The following is a 13,617-nucleotide window of genomic DNA, read 5'->3' on the forward strand; positions in this document are numbered from 1 at the left end:
TCCCTGCTACTTGGGAGGTTGAGGTAGGAGCATCATTTGTGCTCAGGACTTAGAGGCCAGCCTGGGCAACATAGTGAGACCCTGCTTCTTAAAAAACAAACAAACAAACAAAAAAGAATAAGGATCTTCAGGATCCAGAAGTGAAGAGAAAAATTGATGATCAGAGTGCTATGGCTCTGAGGGAAGTCCTATCAGTCTTAAAAAATTGGAATCTTTTGTTTCAATATATACAGTACATGGTCTTGTGCCCAAATGGGGAAAGGAAGTACTCCAATCTTAGATGAAAATACGGCTTTCCAAGAGTTTAATTGTCTTTAAAGAGATGAATGAGAAAATCCACCTAAGCACAGAAAGATTATAAGAAAGCTAACTTTTCACTGAGACTTGCGTAGGTTTGTGACTTGCTTTTGCATTATCTATGGGTTCCTGAATGGCTTATTCATTTGGGGTTTCTGACAGAAGAAAACTCAATGTTATATTGAAAGAACATCTTCTCAACACAGGATTACCCTGGAGGAAAAGGATAGGAGGAGAAGAAAACCCTGATAAGGATAAGCTCATAAAGAATATACAAAATATTGGCAAAAGTCACAACAAGCAAGAGAATCGAAAGTTGAAAATTTAAGATAATAGAAGAATAATCTGTAATATAGCATACAAGTGCTTATAATGATTAAAGATACGAAAGAGGAAATCCAAATCCTAAGAGTATAATTGCACTCTTTATTTGAGACAATGCTATAGTATCGAAAAACCAAATCTCAGTGACTTAACACTACAAAGAATATTTCTTTCATACCAGTGTGTGACCAGGTGTGTAGTGCTGGCTTTGCATGTGCTGAATAAGAGTTCCTGACTCCTTTCATTTTGTGTTATAACCATTTTGTAAGGTGTCCTTATAGGACTCAGACAGACATTGAGCAGGAAGAGAGAGAGAAGTATCTCACAGAATGTTTATGAACCCGAAGTTGGAATACAACATAACATAGTGCTAGCCAAACTGCAAAAGAAATGGATCGGTAGGCCTCTGGTCAATCTCTATCTACATATAAAAATTTGACAGAGTTTCAATTAGATATATCAGAAATGTAAATTACAGGCATTCATTGTTTCATTTCACATAAATAGATGATAGAGAGATAGATTTATTACTTTGTCCAGGTACCATCCCAGTTACTGGAGATGGAGGAAATGAACAAAAAATCCAATGTTCCTACCACAGTGGAGTTTACAAAATCCTACCTGTGGAGGCACACAGTCAGCACATAAATAAAGGATTAGTGAGAGTATTGAGTAGTATAAAAATGAAGCAATATGAAATGATGCAGAGAAGTGCCTTGCTATAATAGGGTGTTCATGAAAGTCCTCCAGCCCTCACCTCCAGGAGGTGATATTTGAGAGATGTTTCCTTGTTTCTAAATTCAACATTTAGTTGTTTTCACTTTATCATTCTTGATCTGTTAGCTGCATTTAGGTCTCCTGCTCATCTCCTCATTAAAAAAAAAAAAAAAAACTTCACTTGGTTTCCAAGGTATCGCCTTCCAGTGTGTTTTTCCTACCTCAGTGTATTAGTTTCTTATGGCTGCTAGAATAAAATATCACAAACTTAATGGCTTCAAATCATATACATTCATTGACAAATTCATTTGGAATTCTCGAGGTCACAAGTCCAAAATGGGTCTCACTGAGCTACCAACAAGGTTTCAGCAGGGCTGCCTTCCTTTCTGTAGGCTCTAGGAGAAAATCCACTTCCTTGCCTTTCCAGCTTCTGGAACTTGACCACATTCCTCAGCTTGTGGCCACTTTTCTCTATCTTCCAAACCCAGCAATTTTCCCTTTTTGCTTTCTTCAGCAGCCACTTTTCCCTCTAACATCCTCTGACTCCTTCTTCCACTTTTGAGCACCCTTGGGTTTACTCTGAGATCCCCAGATAATCCAGGATAATCTTCCCATCTCAAGATACTTAATCACATCTACAAGCTCCCTTTTTCAATGGAGGGTAACATATCCACAGTTTCCAGGGACTAAGATGTGTATGTATTTGAAGTAGGGGTTGGTGGTTATTCTGTCTACCACAGTCAGTGACTGCTTTCTTTTCTCAGTGTTCACAGTTATTTCCTCCTTATCTCTCTGACCCTTACATATAGAGTACCAGAGCAGAAATACAGCTCTGTTGGTTACTAGAGATTGAAATATTTTTATATTTCTCAGTAGGTAGTCTTAACAATTACCAATAACTCTTGAGTTCCAGACATTTCTGCCTTTTGCCCTAGGTCCCTGACTTTCCCTGAGGACTTTAAATCTTTGTTCCTGCTACATAAAATACAGAATAAATGTCTGGCTTAGTTGGAGGCTTTGAAGACACTGACCCAGCATTGTGGTCAGGGTCCATTTAGAATTGTTCTTGCTCAATCTATACCAGCTGTTAGCATCCCTGGGTGTGCCCCTTCCTTAAGTAGTTATTTTCTTGATGATTTCATCCAGTCTTAAGACTTTAAATACCACCTAGATGCTGATGACTCTCAAAGTTTCACTTGTTGTCCTATTTTTTCTCCCAGACTTCAGAATCTGATGTCTAATTACCTATTCAGTATCCTCAAGGCTGTATTTTTGGCATCTAAAGCACAATCTTATTTATCAGCGCACTGCTGCTTTATGCCCCCTGCCTCAATTTTTCTCCATACCACGGTCTTCTGTCGATAAGGAAATATCAACTCTATCTGCTTTCTCTATCTTAAAGTATATGCAGAATCTATTTCTTGCCTTCTCTTCAGTCACCAAGCCAGTCCAAACCCCCATTGTTTCTCTCCTCTTAATTCAAAGCATTTTACATTGTCTCCCTTCTTCCTTTGGTCTTTTTCAACATAGCAGCAAGAATGATCATCAAATTCTGATAATATCATTTTGGGCCCCTGCTCAGAACCCTCCTTTGGCTTCTTATCTCACGCAGAGTAAAGACCCTCCCCCTGCCTTAGATCACCTTGACAATCTTTGCATCTAGTACCTCTCTGCAATCAACTTACATTGCTTTTCCTCCCACTCACACAGCTTAAGGCACACTGACCCAGTCTGTATTATTCTTAAACTAAGTCAGGATGTCCTCTGCATCTGGAATACTCTTCCTTCCTGTATCTGGAGCATTCTTTGATGGATAGTCACATAGCTTGATCCCTCACTTTCTTTTATTATTTAAATATTGCCTTACTATAGACATTTTCCTTAGCCATTGTTTTAAAAATTGAGTACCTTAACTCATCAGTTCCCCTGTACTGTGTTATATTTCCCTTTAGGAGTTTCATGTTTGAATACAATCACACACCTCATAACAACACTTTGGCCACTGATGAGCCTCATATATGAGAGTGGTCATCTAGTAAACTAAGGCTAATTTATTATTGAAGAAAGAAATTGTTTCTACAAATTTAATGTAGCCTAAGTGTACAATATTTATAAGGTCTTCGGTAGTGTACAGTAATCTCCCAGGCCTTCACAGTCACTCTCAAATCACTGACTCATTAAAAGCAACTTCCTGCAAGCTCCACTCATGGTAAGTGTGCTATACAGGTGTACCATTCTGTTTTAACTTTTATACCGTGTTTTTACTGTATTTTTCTATGTTTAGATGTGTTTGGATACACAGGTGTTTACCATTGTGTTACAGTTGCCTGCAATATTCAGGACAGTAACAGCTGTACAGGTTTATAGCCTAGGAGCAATAGACTGTACCATCTAGCTTAGCTGTGTTGCAGGCTATACCAGTTGTGTAGTGTGCTTACTAGGTTTGTGTAAGCACACTCTGTTGTTTGAAGGACAACAAAATTGCCTAACAATGGATATCTTAGAATGTATCCTTGTTGATAAGCAGTGTGTTACTGTATACTGTATATTTTACTTAATTTATGATATTTAATTTAAATCTAGAACCCACTAGGATATAAGCTGTATAGAGATTATAATCTGTTTTTTTAACTGCTTGTTCCACCCACTGTCTATAGGCAGGGTTTTAGCCTCACAAGGCGTTAAAAACTTGAACATTAAATAATATACCTATTTTACACTTTAAAAATCATGAAAATGAACAAAAAGTAGCATTCAAGGTTTAGCAATATGGGAATTGTAATACACATATATTTAAAGTAGGAAACAAGCCCAACTTTTCAGTAGAAAAATCGTCAAAATCTATCACAAACCTTAAATATGCATACACTTTGGTATAGGAAGGCTCCTCATTAAAATCTATCGTAACAAAATAATGTGAATGTACACAAAGATTTTGCAATAAGAACAACCACCATACTCTTGTTTATGAAAGAGAAAAATTAAAAAATTTTAAAAATCGACCACCCCACTAAATTTCCAAATATACAAGCTTAGTTAAATGAAATAAGGTATATTTATACAAGACGATCTTATACAATCCTTAAATTAGTATTTAGATAAATATTTAGAACATGAGAAATATTAATAATATGCTGATGAAGTGGTAAAAAGCAATTTATACAAAGTATATGCAAAATGACTTAATTTTTGAAAAAATATAGGTAGACTGATAGATATATAGATGGGATTCTATATATCAGTCTGAGAATACAGCTATTTATCAACTATATGTTGTTTGTGTTCATGATATTTGATAATACTGTATATCTTTTTTTAAAATTCTTGCATCAGTAAGTAGGGACTAAGGCTCCACTTTAGCTTATGAAATAAACTCTTTGGGGTTATTTTAGTCTTTAGAAACTTAACATGTAGAAGCTGCCTAGCCACAAGTGTGATTGTATTAAAAATGTAGTTAGTATGACTCAGCTGAGAAGACAAATTTATGTTATGCAGTTAATCCAATATTTGATCTCAGAGATTTTAATTAAACCTAACCCACCCACTCTCTGTCTCTGTCTAGTTTGTATCCTTTTGGCAGTAATATACAATCTGGTTCTACTGAACAAAAGAAGGGGAAATTCCCAATCTGGCCAGAGTGGAGTGAAGCTGACATAAATTCAGAAAAGTGGGATGCAGGCAAAGGTGCAAAAGAAAAGGACAAAACAGGAAAAAGCCCTGTATTTGTAAGTAGATGTAAATGTGACTAGGTTTCATTTTGGTTTTTAATTTTATAATGGAATGAGATTTGTAAACATAAAAAGTATTCATTCTTCTCCATAATGTGCATTCAAAAGGGAAATTTTTTATTTTTCTATCAGCCCCACCTCCCAACACTCCCACTTTGTCTTTCCAAGCCTTAGTCCTGAGCTTTGGTGAATCATATTTGGGTAAATTGGAAGAAAGAGATATGACCAAAGAATCATAATGATATAAAGGAAAAATTAAGAGATAGGGCAGGTTAGCCAGTCGACCTTGGACAGAGTTTGGAAACAGGCATTTATAAAGAGTGGTTAAGAAAATGAAAATCCACAGTGGACTTGGAAGCTGTGACTGGGAGATAATAGGAAAGATAATTTTTTAAAAGAAATGTTAACCGTGAGATGAAAACTGGATTCCTCCTACTATCTCCTCAAGATATGTGAATAAAGATCCTCACTGCTCTTCATTTACTTTTTGTCACATAAACATGGCATGTCCCTGAGATTGGTGCCAAAATGTAGAATTTCTGCATTTTCCAATTATATTACTTTATGTTATTTTCCCTATTTAAAAATGTTTATTTCTAAAGACTTCAAAGTTGAGGCTATGGGTCTGACTTTCATTTAAAATATCACCTATTTATTGGGTGCAACAATTCATTTAAAAATATTTATAGAAAACAATGTAATTTTCAAGACATAAACATAAGTGCCAGAAGGGTTTAGTTGAACTTTACATAAAGCATTCTGAAATAGTAAATCTTAGCATGTACGTTTTGTTCACAAAAGATTGTATCACAAATTGCATGATTCATATTGGTCAATTTGTTAACAAAAGGTACTCAATAAAGGTATTGCTGACTCTGTTAGCACCTAAACAATTTCCAAATTAGCAACATGTAAGGGAACAAATTCTTTGTACCACATCTAAAATGATTATGGAACTTCTAGATGCAGAGGGCTTTGAATTCTCTGGGTTCAAATGAAAATTGGCATATTCTATGTATTTTTTTCAGTGATTCAAAACTTATGGAGAGAGAGAAAGAGAGAGAGTGTGAGTGTGTGGGTGTGTGTGGGTGTGGGTGTGTGTGGGTGTGGTAAAATCTAGGATAGAACCTTACTTTCCACTTCCAGTCTGTCACAATCTCATCCATAACTCTTGAAGTAGCAGCTCCTTCACTGGAGTGAGTGGTGGCCAGTGTCCAAGCCTTGTGATTGCGTCTGCATGAAATGGTTGCATGGTAGCTCTTAGCCCTGATTTGCAGCATCCATATTTTATTAAGATTAATTTCCTTAAGCATCCAACTATAACAAGTATCCTGGGAGTTTTGCAGAAGGCCGCTTCCCTAGACATGAGGCTAGTCATCAGGAAATCAGCCTCAGATGAATTCACCCTTTCCTCTAAGTCCAGAGAAAGGTCCCACTTCTTTAGCTAAGTGATGAGAACAAAAGGATGTGACGGGTGAATCAAATTGTGAATATTATGCAGTACTGTAAGGTTATTATAAGGGACACTGATAAGAAAAATAATGTGGAAAGATTACCCTTAACTTCTTAATAAGGGAGGCCCAAATCCTGGGGAAAAGGGAACCACAACAAGGTCAGTTCCACATTCACCTTGTTCTTTGTTTTTTTATTTTTTCCTCTCTCAAATACATTTATTAATTCAAGGAATGAAGATTAGGGATCAAGCACAAAGTAGTGTCCTGGGACCTGTGTCAGCTTCTTGAGCTGGAGAGACAGAGGATATTGCCTAGGGCTGCTAAAGCAATCAAAACTTGAACCAAAACCCCAGGGCTAATGGCAGAGAAGCGATCTGAAAATTTTGCATATAATTTTATTTTAAGATATTTACTCAACTCCTAAACTATGTATGAAGGATAAGCTACGGAGCAAATGAGTAAACAGCAGCAGCTTGAAGGTTAAATAAAAAACGATTTAATGGTACTCTGGAGAGAAATTTAGGAACATCAAGGTAAAGGGACCCCAATAAACACTCCAGCTTTTTTAGACAGTGCACCAGACCAGCTATAGCATTCTGTATAAAGTAAGGGCAAACCAAAGTTACACCAGCCCTGCCAAATCCTGAAACCCAGTGTTGACTGAGTCAGGTACATCTTGTACTCTGCCTGCCAAAAGGAAATAAATTCTCCTCTCTGGAATAAGACATCATTATCTAGAGCCCATATTAATTTTTATACTCAGTGTATATCATTCATTAAAAATTATTAAGCATGTGAATCCTACCAGATGTACAAAGACAAGCTGCTACCATTCTTACTCAAATTATTCCAAAAAATTGAGAAGGAGACACTCCTTCCCAACTCATTCCATGAGAACATGAGAACATCATCATCCTGATAACAAAGCATGACAGAGTCACAACAACAAAAAAATCTTCAGGCCACTATCATCGATGAACATCAATGCAAAAATCCTCAACAAAATACTTGCCAACCAAATCCAGCAGCATATCAAAAAGCTAATCCACCATGATCAAGTAGGCTTCACTCTCAGGATGCAAGGTTGGTTCAACAGACACAAATCAATAAATGTGATTCATCACATAAACACAACTAAAGACAAAAACCACATGATTATCTCAATAGATGCAGAGAGGACTTTTCTTCTGCATCTAAATTCAATACCCCTTGATGTTAACCCTTTTCCCATTTACAAAAACGTGCAGCTCGCTTCCAGCATTCATTTAATTTTACATAAACATACTCTTTGAGGCTGATGCAAATCTGACTGATTTTCAATGTAAAAATAAAACATAAAAAGCTGTTCTTATAGCAAAGACTTGGAACCAACCCAAATGCCCAACAGTGATAGACTGGATTAAGAAAATGCGGCACATATACCCCATAGAATACTATGCAGCCATAAAAAATGATGAGTTCATGTCCTTTGTAGGTACATGGATGAAGCTGGAAACCATCATTCTCAGCAAACTATTGCAAGGACAAAAAACCAAACACCGCATGTTCTCACTCATAGGTGGGAATTGAACAATGAGAACACATGGACACAGGAAGGGGAACATCACACACTGGGGCCTGTTGTGGGGTGGGGGGAGGGGGGAGGGGAGGGATAGCATTTGGAGATACGCCTAATGTTAAATGATGAGTTACTGGGTGCAGCACACCAACAAGGCACATGTATACATATGTAACTAACCTGCACGTTGTGCACATGTACCCTAAAACTTAAAATATAATTTTTAAAAAAAGCTGCTCTTAGAGTTATTTCTAAACAGAACTTGTCTATAATCTTAATGTAACAGAAATGTATATGATGATCAGTGTTTAATAATTTTCATCATGTGATAAATTTCAAAGCACAGCACAACACAAAGTGGAGCATCACCTTCTGCAAAAAAAAAAAAAAAAAAAAAAAAAAGCATTTCTCTCCAGATCGTCTTGCCATCCTTGCTGTTGTGCAAGCCTCAAACTTTGCAGTGACTACTTGGATTTCATTTCATTTCCCTGATATTGGTAATAGGCTTTTGGGCAAAATGTCTTCCAGACAGATGAAGAGGTGTGGCATCACCAGAACATGGGTGACCTTGAAGATGTTGCTGCCCTGGCTTGTGATGCTTTTCCAGCATTTTTTAAATCAGCAGGAATCTGAGGTTTACATGGCTAATCATGTACTCAGGATTGTCCTTCTTGAACAGGATGTAGGAATTCAGTGCTTTGATATTTAGAGGTGGCGAAAGAATTTCTTATGCCAAGCGTGTTTTATCTTGGGATAAACATTGCAACTGCAAGCACTGCTGGTGAGTATTCTTGGGTGCAAATGGGAAATGGTTAAAAACTCTCCACAAAATAGGTATAAAGGAACATACCTCAAAATAAAAAGAGCCATCTATGAAAAACCCACAGCGAACATTATACTGAATGGCAAGAGCTGGAAGCATTCCTCTTGAAAACTGGCACATTACAAAGATGCTTTCTCTCACCACTCCTATTCAACACAGTATTGGAAGTCAGCCAGAGAAATCAGGTAAGAAAAAGGAATAAAGGGCACCCAAATAGGAAGAAAGGAAGTCAAACTATCCCTGTTTGCAGATGACATGATTCTATATCTAGAAAACCCCATAGTCTCAGACCAAAAGCTTTTTCAGATGGTAAACAACTGCAGCAGTTTCAGGATGCAAAATCAGTATACAGTGCTCACTTCAGCAGTGCATATACTAAAATTGGAATGATACAGAAAAGATTAGCATGGCCCCTGAACAAGCATGCCTCCTGCACAAGCATGGCACACAAATTCATGAAGATGTCCGTAATTTTAATTAAAAATCTAACTTCACAGTTGAAATAATTAGAGAAGCTAGAACAAATTAATCCCAATGCTAGCAGAAGACGAGAAATAATGAAAATTAGAGCTGAACTGAAGGAAATTGACACATGAAAAACAATTTCAAAGATCAACAAATCCAGGAGTTGTTTTCTGAAAAAATTAATAAAATAGGCCACTAGCTAGACTAATAACAAAGAAAAGAAAGAAGATCCAAATAAACACTATTAGAAATGATGAAGGGAATGTTACTACTGACCCCACAGAAATAAAAGCAGCTATCAGAAACTACTACAAACTCCTCTATGCACACAAACTACAAAACCTAGAAGAGATGGATAAATTCCTGGACACATAGACCCTCCTAAGACTGAGCCAGGAAGAAACTGTTTTCCTGAACAGACCAATAACAAGCTCTGAAATGAAATCAGTAATAAAGGGCCTACCAATCAAACAAAAGCTCGGGACCTGATGGATTAACAGCTGAATTCTACCAGATGTAGAAAGACGAGCTGGTACCATTTTTACTGAAACTCTTCCAAAAAGTTGAGAAGGAGGGACTCCTCCCCAAGTGATTCTATGAAGCCAGCAACATCTTGATAACAAAACCTGGCAGAGACACAGCAAAAAATGAAAACTTCATCCCAATATTCTTGATGAACATCGATGCAAAATTCCTCAACAAGATACTTGCAAATCGAATCCAGCAGCACATCAAAAAGCTAATCCAACATGATCAAGTTGGCTTCATCTCCAGGATGCAAGGTTGGCTCAACATATGCAAATCAATAAATGTGATTCATCACATAAACAAAACTAAAGACAAAAACCACATGAATATCTATATAAATGCAGAAGAGGCTTTTGATAAAATTTGACACCCCTTCATGTAAAAACCTCTTAATAAACTAGGTATCGAAGGATCATACCTCAAAATAATAAGAACCATCTATGATAAATTCATAGCCAACGTTATACTGAATGGGCAAAAGCCAGAAGCATTCCCCTTTGAAAACCACCATAAGACAAGGATGCCCTCTCTCACCACTTCTGTTTAACATAGTATTGGAAGTCCTAGCCAGAGCAATCAGGCTAGACAAAGAAATAAAGCACATCCAAATAGGAAGAGAAGAAGTCAAACATCTCTGTTTGAAGATGACATAATTCTATATCTAGAAAACCCCACAGTCTTGTCCCAAAAGCTCCTGCAGCTGATAAACAACTTCAGCAAACTTGCAGGATACAAATTCAATGTATAAAAACCACTAGTATTCCTATACACCAACAATAGCCAAAATGAGAGCCAAATCAGAAAAGCAATCCATTCACAATTGCCACAAAAGGAAGAAAATACCTAGGAATTCAGCCAACCAGGGAAGTGAAACATCTATACAAGCAGAACTACAAAACTGCTCAAACAGAAACAAATGGGAAAACATTCCATGCTCATAGATAGGAAGAATCACTACCATTGAAAAGGCTATACTGCCCAAAGCAATTTACAGACTCAATGCTATTCTTATCAAACTACCAATTACATTCTTCACAGAACTAGAAAAAACTATTTTAAACTTCATGTGGAACCAAAAAAGAACCTGAATAGCCAAGGCAATCCCACGGGGGGGAAAAAAAAAAAAAAAAAAGCTGGAGGAATCGCGCGACCTGACTTCAAACTATACTATTATACAAGGCTATAGTAACCAAAGCAGCATGGTACTGATATGAAAACAGGCACATAGACGAATGAGGCAGAGTAGAGAGCCCATAAGTAAGACCACACATCTATGGCCATCTGATCTTTGACAAAGCTGACAAAAACAAGCAATGGGGAAAAGACTCCCCATTCAATAAATGGTGCTGAGATAGCTGACTAGCCATATGCAGAAGATTGAAGCTAGACCCTGTTCTTACACCATACACAAAAATCAACTCAAGATGGAATAAAGACTTAAATGTAACACCCAAAACTATAAAAACCCTGAAAAACAACCTAGGCAATACCATCCTGGACATAGAAATGGGCAAAGATTTCATGACGAAGCCACCAAAAGCAATTGCAACAAAAGCAAAAATTGACAAGTGGATCTAATTAAACTTAAGAGCTTCTGCACAGCAAAAGAAACTATCAACAGAGTAAACAGACAAACTACAGAATGGGAGAAAATATTTGCAAACTGTACATCTGACCAAGGTCTAATATCCAGTATTTATAAGGAACTTAAACACATTTACAAGAGAAAAACAAACAACCACATTTAAAAGTGGGCAAATGACATAAACAGACATGAACTTCTCAAAAGAAGTCATACATGCAGCCAACAAGCATATGGAAAAAAGCTCAATATTACTTATTATTAGAAATACCATTTCACACCTATCAGAATGGGAATTATTAAAAAGCCAAAAAAGAACAGATGCTGGTGAGGTTGCAGAGAAAAAGGAATGCTTATACACTGTTGGTGGGAGTGTAAATTAGTTCAACCATTGTGGAAAGCACTATGTCAATTCCTCAAACAGGTATAACTAGAACCACCATTTGACCCAGCAATCCTATTACTGGCTATATACCCAGAGCAACATAAGTCATTCTACCATAGAGACACATGCATGCGAGTGTTCATTACAGCACTATTCACAATAGCAAAAACATGGAAGCAACCTGAATACCCATCAATGACAGAATGAATAAAGAAAATGTGGTATATATACACCATGGATACATATACACCATGTGGTACGTATATACTATGAAACCATAAAAAAGAACAAGATCGTGTCTTTTGCGGGAACATGGATGGAGCTGGAGGCTATTATCTTTAGCAAACTAATGCAGGAACAAAAAACCAAATACCACACATTCTCACTTCTAAGTGGGAGCTAAATCATAAGAACTTATGAACACAAAGAAGGAAACAACAGACACTGGGATCTACTTGATTAGGGAGGCTGGGAAGAAAGAGAGGAGCAGAAAAGATAACTATTGGGTACTGGGCTTAATACCTGGGTGATGAAATAATCTGTACTACAAACCCCTGTGACATGAGTTTACCTGTGTAACAAACCTTCTCACGTACCCCCAATTATAAAATAAAAGGGTTTTTTTAAAAAAAAATAACAGACATGAAAAGAAACAGAATCAAGCGACTGAAAACGAAGAGGAGAAATCAAATAATAGAAATTGATCCATGAACATCTTAGATTTTGGCATTGTTAGATAAAGGACTTTAAAACAACTAAATATTTGCAATAAAGGAGGGGAAAACGATGTGAGGAAACCCCAGAAGTGTAGCAACAGCTCCTGGAAATTCAGTCAATTTTTCAATGACTCGCTTTTTGAGACTCTTGCCTGGATGTTGACGTACATTTTGTCTTCATTCAAATTATTCCAGTATCTTAAAGGTGAAAATAAACTACATCTTCCAGATAAACATATATACTTATAATGTTCAAACTGTACACAATGCCCTCAAATATAACCTGTTTCTCAGGCCACACCGGCCTTAGGGTAAAAACGTGATTACTGTGAAAATCACAAAACAGTATTTATTTCTTCCTGTCCTTATTAACTCAGGTGAAACTTAGTCGCTCTTTTTCCTGTATAGATAGTTTATATTCCTCAGGCATTTCATTTATAACCTGTCAATTTTAATATTATTTTTCGTAAGGACCTTTTTTCCCCAGTATCCTATAAATTCTTAGAACTCTTACATAGTACTTGCCCAGAGCATTTTTAACTTACTAGATTGCTAGCATTTGAGAGTACACATTTGGATATTATTCTTTCTCCAGAGCTCACTAACTGACCCATAATAAGAATTCAAAAATTAGTGAATTAATTGCATTCTTGGGCATTTATCCCAGATAAATGGAAACTTATGTTATGCAGATGTTCACAGCAGCTTTATTGGTAATAGCCCAATCCTGGAAACAGCCCAGATGTTCTTCAATAAACAGTTGGTGAACAAACAAATGTCTTTACATGAAATACTACACAGCAATAAACAAGAACAAACTATTGATACCTGAAACAACTTGGATGAATCTCCAGAGAATTATACTGACAGAAGAAAAGCCAATCCAAAAGATTTCATACTTCCTTACAATTATACCACAAATGGTGGGATTTCATCTATGTAACATTACTGAATGTTATATAGACATTCAGTATATAATGACAAAATTATAGAAATAGAGATCAGAGAAGTTGTTGCCAAGTATTAGGGATGGAGTATGG

The 13,617-nt window shown here is 36.7% G+C and overlaps 1 protein-coding gene and 1 pseudogene across 1 annotated transcript in view; both read left to right on the forward strand.

Annotated features, from left to right (window-relative positions):
* The window catches only part of ADGB (androglobin), a 208,058-nt gene that overhangs the window by 31,476 nt on the left and 162,965 nt on the right, over positions 1-13,617 (forward strand). The window contains exon 2 of the mRNA XM_004044802.5: positions 4,901-5,063. Within this exon, the coding sequence (XP_004044850.4) occupies positions 4,901-5,063 (163 nt within the window). The remainder of the gene's footprint in view (positions 1-4,900; positions 5,064-13,617) is intronic.
* On the forward strand, positions 9,253-9,376 carry LOC115935092 (uncharacterized; annotated as a pseudogene).

This window comes from Gorilla gorilla, chromosome 5 (genome assembly GCF_029281585.2).
Source record: "Gorilla gorilla gorilla isolate KB3781 chromosome 5, NHGRI_mGorGor1-v2.1_pri, whole genome shotgun sequence".
NCBI lineage: Eukaryota > Metazoa > Chordata > Mammalia > Primates > Hominidae > Gorilla > Gorilla gorilla.